Here is a 14,603-nt window from a genome sequence, read left to right as displayed (position 1 = left end):
TGTGGATGCCATGGAAAAGACATATGGATGTGGACAACACACGATGTGCTGTCCGCATTTTTTGTGGCCCCATTGAAGTGAATGAGTCCGCATCCGAGCCTTAAAAAATGTGGATCGGGTGCAGATAAAAAATAAATTCCTGTACATGAGCCCTTAATCTCATTTATCATACACTACTACTTGGTCTACACAGCATATCACAAATGTAACTTCAAAGTTTGCTCCTTACATGAGGACCAATGATGTATTTTACCATCATACAATATAGCAGTGTGTGTACAAACAGAAACACAATATCTACCCATGGGTATGCGATGTTCCTTAACCACTTCAACAATTTTTGGAGAGTTACAAAGAAAAGTTCCATGTCCTATTCTGTCTGGTGGAATTCCAACCAGAAGCTCACTCTCCTCTTCTTGACTGGGCACCTATAAAAATCAAATTGATTACATATTGGTAAATCAGCATCAATCATTGTACCTCAGTCTGATGAAAAAACATATATGACGATAATGCAGCGAATACTGTCTTAGATAGAAGACCTTGTTTTTTCATGGTGGCTTGTGCTACATATATTTCTTAAAGGAAATGTGTCACCAAAAAATGACCTATTATTTAAATCAAATTTTTATGTTAAACAAACTTGTAAAGGATTTTTGCTAATGTTATTTTTCATTTTCCAAGTCGCTATTTATTTTATGCACTTATATAGCGCTGCTATATTCTGCAGCACTTTACAGACATTAGCATTAAGCCTCATGCACACGTCCGTGGAACACGGACAGTGTGATACCGGTCTGGATTTTTTCTGAGTGCAGGAGCGTACAGCGTCATTGGTTGCTATGACGTAGTGCGCTTCCTGCTGCCGCCGCAGTGCAGTAATACACTCCATGTGCTGTCCACATCCGTTGCTCTGTTCCGTGGCCCCGCAAAAAAAATATATAACATGTCCTAATCTTGTCCGTGTTTTGCGGAACCGCGATTTGTGAACCGCAAAAAACGGAACGGTCGTGTGCATGTAGCCTAACCCTTTCAGGACCAGGACCTTTACTTTAGCAAAACTTTTGATGTCATGGTGACATATCAAAGACTTTGATCAGTGAGGACCCGAGTGCCGAGACCCACCTTCCCCCTTGCGATCATAAAATAAGGAATAACACTCAGCTGAGCACTGTTTTACCTCGCTGCTGAAGAAGGAAAAAAAGCAGTGAGAAGGGACAGTGCTCATCTCCTCGTTGTAGCAATCGGCAGGGGACTCAGCACTTCATATCGTTATGCGAAGTGCGCATGCGCGGGCCGGCGCACTTCGCTAGAACCTGCCTTGGCCGCCCGATTACAGGCTGTAATCGGGCGGCCAAGGCAGGTTCTAGCGAAGTGCGCTGGCCGGCGCATGCGCACTTCGCATAACGAGGCCGCTGCCAGGAGTGAACGATGAACTGAGGTAGGCAGCTCTAATGGAAGGGAGGGCGGAGATTTCAATTCAGAAGGCGGCGCTGAGCACCGAAAGGAGATGGCTGCAGCCGGGCACCCTGCATCGTGAGACGTCCCCTTGGACACATTTTGACGTGAGTGACAGGTTATATAAACCTGTTTTATATGATTATAGAGCCACAGGCGCATTTGATAAGGTCACTTTAGGATTCTGTGTATTAGTAGGGACCTCGCCATATGTTTAGGTTATAGGCCTAAATTCTGATGACAGAATCCCTTTAAAAACTGTAAAAATGTTTAGTTACACAATAATATTTTCACCACAATAATTCAATTTCTCTCCCATCTATACCACCACCACAAATGTGCAGTTTGCCCAACAAACATTGTTACTAGAAGACCTTTGTAGAAAACAGATCCTCATATTTATTCTAACGTGTCTCCCCACCCTTAAAGGGGTTGTCCGGGTTCACAGTTGACACTGGACATATCCCCATTTTCACCCAGGCAGCCCCCTTCCCCCCCCCCCCCAATATAAATGCTCCGATGCTCTCCTTTACCCTGTGCTGAATTGCGCAGGGCAAAGGCTTTTTTTGGAGATCCGGTGACGTACCGGGCTCTCCAAGGGGAAAATGGCGGAGGCTTTTGCCTAGCAGTGAGCCCGGTGACATCACCGGCACTAATGGGCAGGCTTTAGCGCTGCCCTAGCCTGTAAAACTACTAGGGCAGCGCTGAAGCCTGCCCATCAGTGCAGATGATGCCACCAGAAACATTGCTAGGCGGAACCACTCGCTTAGCAGTGTAAAAACTGCTGTATCGAGCAGGGCAAGGGAGAGCATCGAGTGAAAATGGGGATATGTCCGGGTTCAGAGCTGAACCTTAGCCTCTTTAACTGGTAAATGAGATCCATATAGGGTGCAAAGTACCAGTATGCAAAAAATTTAATTGTAGAAGCACCGTTAAAGCAGATAAGGACGAGGACTGTGAAGACAAAAAGTGACTGCTAATATTTAGTGTTACATATTTAGCATGAAATTGATGCATGGCCGTTAAAACGTTAATGGCACCAACCTCCATACAGAGGAATGATGGGAGGACACAAATCACATCCTCCCAGTATCCTCATTTTCCCCGTCTCAGTCAGAAGACTGCAATGTCCTTACAATCTCACAAGTTTCCACAGCAGAAGCCAGAATACAAAAAGGAAAATTTCTGCTGAACAGAGAACTTACTGTGAGCACCATGATGATCTCAGCTCCCTGTCACCTCAGTGGAGATGGCCATCTCTCTATCATGACTTTGCACAATACAGTTAAGCCTGCAGATGTATGCCTTTACTGTACAGGGCAGTGGCGTTTAGAATGTAGATGTGGGAAGCGGTTAATATGGGACGTTGGTTTAATATACACATTGTTTCATAGGTCCCTAAACACACTCAGATGTGTGATATTCTGAAATAAACCATACCTCTGACAAATGAAGAGCCAGTTTGAGACCAGACCTTCTAGCTTCAGTAAGAGGATCCATGAAGTCTTTTCCATGTCCAATCTGAAATCATTAAACGTTAGTCATACTACAGCCAAGAATAAGGTCATATACACAACACTGGGTATGAATATCTATCCAGGTATTCTAAATGTTATAAAGTGCTGGAAAATCAATAGGATATGCTATCACTTTACGAGGGGGGGTTGGTCAAGCATCTGAGATACCCACTGAATCTGAGAATGAAGGGGCCACTGCGCTGGTTTAGCATTTTGTCCCTTCACAGTTTTTTCAAGTGAATGATGCCAGCTGTAGTTCCCTGCACTGCGGGAGGCAGGGGAGCCGCTGTGCAGAGAATCTATAGAGGAAGATGCACTAAACCAGGTCCCAAAGGTCAGAAGCCCCAGATCATACAGAGATGGCATATCCTAGTGAAATTCACGGGGCTATGTAGTCGAAGCTAGTTTTGTGTGGAGTCGGCGTCAGTAGAAATGTACTGACTCTAAATCCAGCTTAAAAATAATTTTATCTGTTATTATTATTCATACAAAATTAGAAAAGTTTAGAAATGTTAATTATAAATATATTTATGTTCTACCCATCTAGGGTTATGCGAATCGGGTTTTGATTGCTGTATCAGAATCAAATTTGTTTAAAAACATTGTTAATAATATGAGCTCCGTCTTACTGTAAAATGCATGTCCTCCGCGGATTTCTTTCCGAAGTTTCAGCAAATATGCTGAGACTTACTTTGTTTCTCCTCTATCACACGTCAGTTCGTTTATTTGCTTAAATTACTTATCAGAATACTAAGCACAACTAGTCTTTCTGCCTCATTAGCGAACCAAAGTTGTACTTCGTATTTTGATACAGTAATTTATGCCAATAAACGAACTGACATGCGATAGCAGCGAGACTAAGTAAGTCTCAACATATTTAAAGAAACTTCGGAATGACCTCCACGGAGGACATACATTTGAGGGTCCGTTCACATGCAAAATGGGTCCACATCTGTTCTGCAATTTTCCGGAACCATTCATTTTCAATTGGGCCGCAACATATGCGGACAGCACACAGTGTGCTCCCGCATCCGCACTTCCGTCCACGGCTCCGCATAAGAAAGAACATGTCCTATTCTTGTCCACAGCCATGGAAAAGAAAAGGCATTTCTATCATGGTGCCGGCCATGTGCGGTCCGCAAAATATGGAACGCACATGGCCGGTGTCTGTGTTTTGCGGATCCGCAATTTGCAGACGTGTGAATGGACCCTTATAGTAAGACGGAGCCCATATTATTAAGGTAGTTTTTAAAAGAATCAGATTCGGATACAGCAATCCGAACCCGATTAACGCAACACTGAAAATCAAGTGATAAGCAGGGTGTTCCAATGGTGATAGACAATCAGTTCTCACCTCTCCTGTCCCTGATACTAGGCATCTTCATGTTACTCCAAGGCCCTTAGTTACAATACTACTGAGCAAGTGCAGCACAGGTTCAGGCAAAGACCAGAAGAGGAAGTGCACTAGTGGGCATGCCTGCAACCATCTCACAACGGCTAGACAGAACAGGAATACAGGGTTATCTGTTATGATTCTGTGTGCGGCTCACGTGTGCCCATCTTCTGGTCAATCATTTATTTAACTCTTCCGCGGCATGGACATGATCATCCGGCTCCAGCGGTGATATATGTTTTATGGGCATGTCACCTCTGAATCCAGTCATTGGCTGCAGTGGAGAAGATGATAATGTCCATGTCGGGGATGAAGTAAACAAGCCGCGAACCAGAAGATGGACACAGTAGCCAGTGTGCAAGACCAAAGCTGCGGACAGCAGTAGTATGAATCTTTCCATAGCGGAGGAAAGCTGCAAGCACCAGTGAAAAGTGATTTATTCCCAGATAACCCTTTCATAGCAGCACTGAATGCAGCTGCTATACTTTTTAAATGTTTATTTTATTCCCATTTAAATTTGCCCCTGATTATCTGCATTTACAGGACACATTCATAGATTTCTTAAAATAAGTGTATAACAGTATTTTCCATTTATTACGTGCATAGTACATTGCATGTTTACTGATAGGAATTTAAAACATTTCAGAATTTTTATTCCAATAAACATAGTTTCAGTTCCATCTAAGTAGCCAGATTACTTACATGATAGTAAGAAAAAGCCCCATGTTACCATTTTACTACAGTAAATGTGTTATCACTAAAATATTGGCCATTTATGAAGGAGTCCGAGTCCAAGTGTGATAAAATGCAGGAGTCAGAACTTTGGCTTACTGGCTTACAAAATGTCAAAAAACAATTTGATGCTTATTTGCCTAATCTGGATGAAACTCCTTGTGTTTTACGCACATATTCTGAGGCATTTTCGGTAAACTATCTCGCTAACCCTATATTCCAAGAACAGATGGCACATATGAGATAAGGCCACATTTGTCATGCCTCCCTTTGACACTAGGCTGCATAGTCAGGGGCCCCCTCAAGGTTAAGACGTCAGAAAAACATTTTGTCTACGTTCATCAAGAAGACACAACATTTTCTACATGGCCATTTTCAACCGTATTAGTATAAACATCTAAACTCTAACATTACAAAACAAAAAATAAAATATAAAAATTCTTCTATGTTCAGGTCAAAGCCTCAGCAGAAGACATAACACTGTAAGATCCAAATGGTTCCCACTGATCCAAATGACATACAGTATAATGTATGTAATTTATTATTTCCTGCATGACAGGGATAACCCCTTTAAACGGGTTGTGCGAAAATGGGAGGGTTATTGGCAAATGCCCCCCCCCCATTCTGCAAGACCTGCAAAGGGAAGCTTACTTACCTGCTTCCCGGGGCCGGCTCCGTCTTCTCCCAGTTAGCAATGCTACTTGGGGCTCCAGCGATGTCAATATCGGATTTCACATCGCCAGAGCCAAAAACAGGCTGAGGTGGTGTTAGGCTCCCCTGGCATCATGCCAAAAACCCTCCTATTCTTGCACAACCCCTTTAAGTGTATTATGGCTAACTCTTGCAGTCACATACCAGTATCTGTAGCTCAGCTTTTCAGCAACTAAATGTAAAATGTTTCTAGCTATCGACTACAAGGAGAGATCATGAACACTGTTACATATAGATACATAAAGTATACTAGAAAGTTACATAATCAGAAAAAGAAATAAAACACATATAATGGGTATTTAATACCTATCATGAACAAAAGAAATAATGTGATGTTAGAAGTGGAGCGAGCGGTGAATGGGCACATGGAAAGCCTGTGAGTCGATATACCACTCACTCAGCTCTCAGAGAGGCGCTTGGCAGAAACGAAGGGGCTCAGCCCCTTCATTTTAGTGGTTTGTCTCAGCCTCGGACCAACAATGATCAAAACGTCTGACAAGTCAAAAGTATTTTAAAATCATAGCTACTCTTTAAGGCCACTTTCACACTCGTTTTTGGTGCGAATCCGTCATGGATCTGCACAGACAGATCCGTTCAGATAATACAACCGTCTGCATCCGTTCAGAACGGATCCGATTTTTTATTATCTTTAACATTGCCAAGATGAACACCATTGAAAGTCAATGGAGGACAGATCCGTTTTCTATTGTGCCAGATTGTGCTCCAAAGCAGAGTATAAGGTAATTGAGAATCTGGAACGCGATAACAACATCACGATCAAATCCTCCGATAAAGGAGGCAATGTGGTCGTTCTAGATACGCCACGATATAAGAAACTTTGCCTTGATCTTTTGAGTGATAGGGACACGTATGAGAAATTAAAAAGTGATCCCACTGTTCGATATCAAAAAAAAATGAAAATTATTCTCGGTGAGGCCAAATCATCAGGTTTAATCTCTGAGAATGAACTTGATTTTCTTTACAAGAAGTACCCTACTATACCAACCTTTTATAGCCTTCCCAAGGTTCACAAGGGAACTACCCTTCTTAAGGGAAGACCTATAGTGTCCGGGGTGAACAGCATAGGACAAAATGTGGGGATCTATATCGATCACATCTTGGCTCCGTTCGTCAAGACTCTACTTTCCTACATTAGGGACACAGGTGATCTCTTGGGTCGGTTGGAAGGAATCTCCGTGGAAAATGACACCTGGTTGGCCTCCATCGACGTGGAGGCGCTCTACTCCTCAGTCCCACACCATCTAGGATTGAGGGCAGTGGAGACATTTTTGTTAACCAGAGGATGCCATTTCCACGCTCATAACTGTTTAGTACTTAGACTTCTGGAGTTCACGCTCACCTGCAATTACTTTCTCTTTGGCGGCGTCTTTTACCACCAGCTCAGGGGCACGGCGATGGGGAGTCCTTGTGCCCCATCGTATGCTAACCTGTTCCTGGGCTGGTGAGGGGAGACCATTGTCTTCGGTGAGTCTCTGACCCATGTGGCTGCGCAAGTGGTGGCGTGGGTCAGATTCATCGATGATATTTTCCTACTATGGAATGGTGAAGCTGAACAACTACAGCACTTTGTGGGGGTGCTTAACATCAATGATGTGGGGTTGAGATTTACCTCGGAAATTCAAAAGGACAGCCTCCCTTTCCTAGATATAGTCATCATGAGAGGTGATCGGGGGGAACTTCAGACTAAAACGTACAGGAAACCAACATCTACAAACTCTCTATTGAATTGGAACAGTACCTACGTATGAGGAGGAACTGTTCAAAATTGAGTGAGTATAAACAGACCGATGATTTACGTGATAGATTTAGGGAAAAGGGTATCAGAGAGCCCGCTCGAGGAGTCAAACAGAACTTCTCCACCCTAATAAAACACATGTGGTGGATAATCAAATACGCCTGATAGGCACCTTTGATGGTGCTGCAAGAGAAGTGCGTAATGTCATCTCCAAACATTGGAATATTCTACTTTTGGATCCCGATATCAAAGGAATTGTTGCACCAACTGCACAGGTCACATATCGCAGTCTACGAGACCGGTTAGTTTGCAGCCACTTCAGTGAGACCAGCGAACCTGTGGGAATGTGGCTCAAACCACTGGAGGGCTGCTTTCGCTGCAGTGGTTGCGTTGCCTTCCCCTTTATCATCAGGGGTCGTGACTTCTGCAGTAATGTAACAGGCAAGACCTACTCTATCAAGCGTTTTTTGAATTGTAGATCCAGAGGAGTAATCTACAAGGCAACTTGTCACTGTGGCCTTGAATATGTGGGCAAAACCACTTGTGAATTACGAAGAAGGGTGGGGGAACATCTTGATGACATTAGGCATAATAGAGACACCCCACTAGCTAAGCACATAGAACTGAGTCACAACGGAAATTTTAAGGGTATGACTTTTATGGGCATTGAACTGATCCCTCCCCTGAAGAGAGGGGCTAATTGGGACAGGAGGATACTGCAGAGGGAGACATGGTGGATATTCGAGTTAAAGACCTCCCACCCCACTGGTCTCAATGAGCAGCTTTCATTTGGCTGCTACATTGAGGAAACTAGGTCTTCTCGATGACTTCGGGTATCGCCCTGTTCCCTCTGCGGTATCCCCACTGACGATTTGAAAGATGCCCATATTGGTGCTCGATCAATAATAATAAAAAATTCCCCTGAAATCCATTTAACTCATGTACTCGAGGTAAATACCTCTTTCCGGGTACTGTTCATATATTATGTGATCCATTTACGCGTGATGCCTGCGTTATGGCCCATATGTGTGTTATGAACCCCTTTTTTTTACCATAGGGCTCTATAAGAGTGCAATTGCCCCACTACTATACATTTTGTTGTTGGATCTGTCGTTGGACAGGTATCTGACCCTATTAGTTTCAATCTACTTGAAAACACTTATACTCACCTGTGCATTTAATTTGTGTAGTTGTGGGTTTGACTGGCTTAAAAAATATACAATAAGTATTACGTCCATTGATTGTTGTCTCTAACTGATCTGTTACCTGTTGAATCTGCTATGTAGATACCCTGGTAGCGCCTCCCGTCATTGTATGGAAGTGACGCACCTCATTTGGCAATCTTCGCCTGGCTAGATGGTGGTCCGTGTGAACTTGAGTCAGCCCATCTTGATGTTTCCTCATCTCCATCTTAAATCCGCCCCCTCACAGCGCTGGACCTACCTCCTACTGTAGAGGGCTGGCTTCAGCGAATGGGCGGCACTGACATATTGTTGGTGCCGATCCCGATCATGGGATTTTGCGCTGTGACGCGGGCACCCTGTGACCAGTTACGTCATGACCCGCGTGACCGATCATGTGATCCTAGGCGCGGTCTTAGTAAACCCGCGCTGGCTTAAAAAGAACGCCAGTACGAGAAATCGCTCCCCACTGCCATACGCAGGAGAGGAGCGGACCCAGGAATCCCATACACATGGCGAGCTAAGTACTCTCTATTTCACTAAATAGCATTGTTCTTTACTTGCTGGCGCCGGCATATTTGGTAGTGTCTGATGCCGGAGAAGCGCCCACTATGTGTATTTACTGATTTCTTGATATTCATATTCATAGGTCCCCTGATGACCTGGCCCATTGCCAGTGAAACGCGTCGGGACAGTATATATGTTATATGTTTGTTTGTTTGCCCCAGGGTGTGATTGGTCTTTAAACTCTGACGAACCTGGGCAGTCACCATATTGCCTACAAGGGACACCAAGGGACAGACAGAGAGGGGTGTTTTTGTTCATGAGTGAGGATTAAGGGATGTTTTAGGGGAAGAGACCCAGCATCTGTCTCCCTCTTTTATTGTATCCCTTTGTTTCCTACTCACCCTCTGAGTAAGCCAGTGAGCACACCTTGTGGCTGCTTATACTCTCCACCATATCACTCTGGTTGGCAGTAGATGACTATCTTGTGTGATAGTTTTGTTTGATTAATTATTGGGCCTATCATTTTAACATATGATGAATTAAAGATTGTTTTAAGGTTTTCCCATTATTCAATTATTGTTTTTCATAACTTGGTTGCCATATTTATACATTTGGTGTGACCGGCAACGATTCTGGTCAAAGTTATTTATTCAGATTGTGTCTAGATGGATCCGTCCCCACTGACCTACATTGTGTGTCAGAACGGATCCGTTTGGCTCAGTTTCGTCAGACGGACACCAAAGCGGAATGGAGACGGATCGGAGGCAAACTGATGCTTTCTGAGCGGATACTTTTCCGTTCAGAATGCATTAGGGCAAAACCGATCCGTTTTGGACCGCTGGTGAGAGCCCTGAACGGATCTTACAAATGGAAAGCCAAAATGCCAGTGTGAAAGTAGCCTAAACAAGCTTTAAAGGGGTTGCCAGGGAATTGAATGTTTGAAGAGGATGTGGCACTCAGGCAAGCTCTATGGCCTCTTCATTAGGAGGCACAGTGCTGTACATTCTGACTGTTGAAGCTACTACACATAGCTCTATCCCAATCACTTGAATGAGAAGGAGCTGAAGTAAGCTTTATATTAATACCAGATGGGTGGAGGTCCAACTCCGCAGAACTACAGTGAGTGCTATGCCCCCTTCATTACCAGACACAGTGCCATACAGGCTTTAGCAGCAGTTTGTGATACTGCAGCTTACTGAAGCTTCATCCCACTTAGGGCTCATGTACTCAAACATACTTTTCGTCCGTGTCTGTTTAATTTTTTTTGCCCGTATGCGGAACTATTAATTTCAATGGGGCCACAAAAATAATGGAAAAGACTCCGTGTGCATTCCGTATCCGCATGTCCATTCCGCAAAAAAAATAGAACATGTGCTATTCTTGTTTGTTTTGTGGACAAGGACAGGCATTGTTACAATAGATCTGCAAAAAGAAAACAGATGTAACACAGACGTCATCCGTTTTTTTTGCGGATCCGTGTTTTGCAGACTGTAAAATACATACGGTCGTGTGCATAAGCCTTTAAGTGTGAGGAACACAGCTACATGTAGTACAGTCACTGCAGAATGGATGGCACTGTGTCTGGCAATGGAGATGCTGCAGCACTCCTTTGAGTGGCATGGCCCCTTCAAACAACAGATCGATGAAGGTGCCAGGAGTCAGACCCCTGCTGATCTGATATAGATGGTCTACCCCAGTGTTTCCCAACCAGAGTGCCTCCAGCTGTTGCAAAACTACAACTCCCAGCATGCCTGCACAGCCAAAGGCTGTCCGGGCATGCTGGGAGTTGTAGTTTTGCAACAGCTGGAGGCACTCTGGTTGGGAAACACTGGTCTACCCTACAGATATGTCATCAGTTTTAAAATTCTGGACAACCCTTTTAAGTGTGGAGTAATACAGTCTGTAAAACATTTAGCAACATCAACATTAATTAGGATTTACAGGAAATGTGAGCAAACAGAATAAATTGAACTCACAGTTGGGTCACCACTGAGGTCCAGGCCTAGAACAAGGTCATTTGTAGAGTGGAGAAATTCTTCAGCCAGTTTAACAGTTTCTTTTGCCACTGTTGGCCCACCTCTTCTATCAATTGCTAGTAAGAATCTGAAAAATTGGACAACAGAGAAATTAGATGCACATTCATAGATATTCACTGCAATCTTCCATTGGTGAGTTGGGGTGAAATGTATCTTACCTAAACAAACATTGCAACAAAACTTCTATGGACAAAAAGTAGACCATTCTACAGCGGTGACACATTTCCAAACATTCTCCAAGTCACATTTCTTAAAGGGGTTGTCCGGGTTCAGAGCTGAACCCGGACATACCTCCATCTCCCCCCCCCCCCCCCCCCCCGGCAGCCACCCTGACATGAGCATCGGAGCAATTCATGCTTCGATGCTCTCCTTTGGGCAAATGCATTTTTTGGAGATCCGGTGACGTATTGGGGCTCTCTATGTGGCTGCCAGGAACCCCGGTGACGTCACTGGCACTGATGGGCCGGATTTAGCACTGCCCTAGCCAGTAAAACGGCCACCAGTCGTTGTAACAGAGGGAAATAGCTCAGTGAGGCGATGTGCTCCCTTGCTCTGCGCTAAATCGCACAGGGCAAGGTCTCTTTTGTTTTCAATAACACACTGCCGGGGCGAAGGTTTTTGCCCGGCAGTGTGTTATTGAAAACAAAAGAGGCCTTGCAAGGGAGCGCATCGGAGCATGAGATGCTCTGATGCTAGCCTCAGGGGGGCTGCCTGGGTGAAAATAAGGGTATGTCCGGGTTCAGCTCTGAACCCGGACAACCCCATTAACAGGTTTTCTTCATGTAGCACAGCAATGACTCTGGACAGGGAAAATACCCGCCAGTCGTTGTAACAGAGGGAAATAGCTCAGTGAGGCGTACCGAACATCGATGTCCACTTCCTCAGCCTTACACTGCTTAATGCCTTCAAGCACAGTCTCCACGTATGTTCTCTTTGTCATCCCTGTAAGGAAGTTACATGGTGGTGTGAATTTATATACTGACAATCATGTAACATTATTAGCACATAGACCAACTTCTATAGTTTTAATCTTAAAGGGCACCTGTCAACTGTCTTGAAACCCCATAAACCATTATTGCCACAATACAGGGGCTAGGAAGACCTTTTCTAGAAAATCCACAGTGGCTCAGTAGTTAGCACTGGTGCTTTGCAGTGCCGGGGTCTTAGGTTCAAATCCGACCAAGGACAAAATCTGCATGGAGTTTGTATGAAGGTGTGTTTGCGTGGGTTTCCTCCGGGCACTCCAGAAGACATACTGATAGGGGGACTTAGGGCTCATGTACAAGACCATATGTATTTTGCGGTCCGCAAAAAACGGATGACGTCCGTGTGCATTCCATATTTTGCCGAACAGAACAGCTGGCCCCTAATAGAACAGTACTATCCTTTACAGATGGAAATACGGACATACGGAAAGCACACAGAATAAATTCCTTTTTTTTCTTTTTTTTTTGCGGACCCATTGAAATGAATGGTTCCGCATATGGTCTGCAAAAAACCCCAAAAATAAACGGAACGGACACGGAAAGAAAATACGGTCGTGTGCATGAGCCTTTAGATTGTGAGCCCCATTGTGGACAGTGTGATGATAATATCTGTAAAGCGCTGCAGAATATGTCAGCGCTATATAAGTGAGTATAATAATAATAATATAAATAAAATCCACCTTTCTGAGCATATTGACGGCAACCCCTCCAGTGTAGACTTGATTGACGCCTCCTGTGGAATCTACAATCCCCTACAAAGGGATGTCAATGAAGGGGCTGAGATCGCAGCACTCTTGACTGCTGAAGCAGACACTTGCGGATGCAGGACTGTTCAAATTGCATTTTCTAAGATACGCTATATTACTGATGATTACACATACAGTGGCATGCAAAACTTTGGGCACCCCTGGTCAAAATTACTGTTAATGTGAACGGTTAAGCAAGTTGAAGATGAAATGATCTCCAAAAGGCGTAAAGTTAAAGATGACACATTCCCTTTGTATTTTAAGCAAAACAATTTGTTATTTTAATCTTTTACATATTCAAAATAACAAAACAAAAAAGCTAAAGGGCCCAGAGCAAAACTTTGGGCATCCTTCATGGTTAGTACCTAGTAGCAGCCCCTTTGGCAAGTATCACCAGGACTAAGGGTAGGTAGTTGCCTAGGGTGCCACCTCATACCAGCCAAGGGGGGGGGGGGGGGGGGGCACAAAAATGCTCCTAATGAGCGGCCAGTCAGTGCTTCTCTCCTGCCCCGCTGCGCTGCTCCACGCTGCCCGCTCCTTTCCTGTCAGTATCTTCCCTGTGCCCAAAGCTGCAGTGAGATTTGCTTGATCACAGCATGGGTAGACAGCAGGGGAGAAGCGCTCAGCCGGCTCTGGTACTGCTAATCTACAGGGAGTGCAGAATTATTAGGCAAGTTGTATTTTTGAGGATTAATTTTATTATTGAACAACAACCATGTTCTCAATGAACCCAAAAAACTCATTAATATCAAAGCTGAATATTTTTGGAAGTAGTTTTTAGTTTTAGCTATTTTAGGGGGATATCTGTGTGTGCAGGTGACTATTACTGTGCATAATTATTAGGCAACTTAACAAAAAACAAATATATACCCATTTCAATTATTTATTTTTACCAGTGAAACCAATATAACATCTCAACATTCACAAATATACATTTCTGACATTCAAAAACAAAACAAAAACTAATCAGTGACCAATATAGCCACCTTTCTTTGCAAGGACACTTAAAAGCCTGCCATCCATGGATTCTGTCAGTGTTTTGATCTGTTCACCATCAACATTGCGTGCAGCAGCAACCACAGCCTCCCAGACACTGTTCAGAGAGGTGTACTGTTTTCCCTCCTTGTAAATCTCACATTTGATGATGGACCACAGGTTCTCAATGGGGTTCAGATCAGGTGAACAAGGAGGCCATGTCATTAGATTTTCTTCTTTTATACCCTTTCTTGCCAGCCACGCTGTGGAGTACTTGGACGCGTGTGATGGAGCATTGTCCTGCATGAAAATCATGTTTTTCTTGAAGGATGCAGACTTCTTCCTGTACCACTGCTTGAAGAAGGTGTCTTCCAGAAACTGGCAGTAGGACTGGGAGTTGAGCTTGACTCCATCCTCAACCCGAAAAGGCCCCACAAGCTCATCTTTGATGATACCAGCCCAAACCAGTACTCCACCTCCACCTTGCTGGCGTCTGAGTCGGACTGGAGCTCTCTGCCCTTTACCAATCCAGCCACGGGCCCATCCATCTGGCCCATCAAGACTCACTCTCATTTCATCAGTCCATAAAACCTTAGAAAAATCAG

At 44.1% G+C, this 14,603-nt stretch overlaps 1 protein-coding gene across 1 annotated transcript in view; it reads right to left on the bottom strand.

Moving 5' to 3' along the window:
* ADAL (adenosine deaminase like) overlaps positions 1-14,603 on the bottom strand; it is a 52,323-nt gene that overhangs the window by 13,701 nt on the left and 24,019 nt on the right. Inside the window, exons 5-8 of the mRNA XM_040415767.1 lie at positions 12,152-12,233; positions 11,232-11,358; positions 2,899-2,979; positions 302-428 (exon numbers count right to left, since the gene is read on the bottom strand). Coding sequence (XP_040271701.1) covers positions 302-428; positions 2,899-2,979; positions 11,232-11,358; positions 12,152-12,233 — 417 coding nt within the window. The remainder of the gene's footprint in view (positions 1-301; positions 429-2,898; positions 2,980-11,231; positions 11,359-12,151; positions 12,234-14,603) is intronic.

The sequence above is a fragment of the Bufo bufo genome, chromosome 1 (genome assembly GCF_905171765.1).
Source record: "Bufo bufo chromosome 1, aBufBuf1.1, whole genome shotgun sequence".
NCBI classification, from domain to species: Eukaryota; Metazoa; Chordata; class Amphibia; order Anura; family Bufonidae; genus Bufo; species Bufo bufo.
This window is presented reverse-complemented; position numbering and strand designations above follow the sequence as displayed.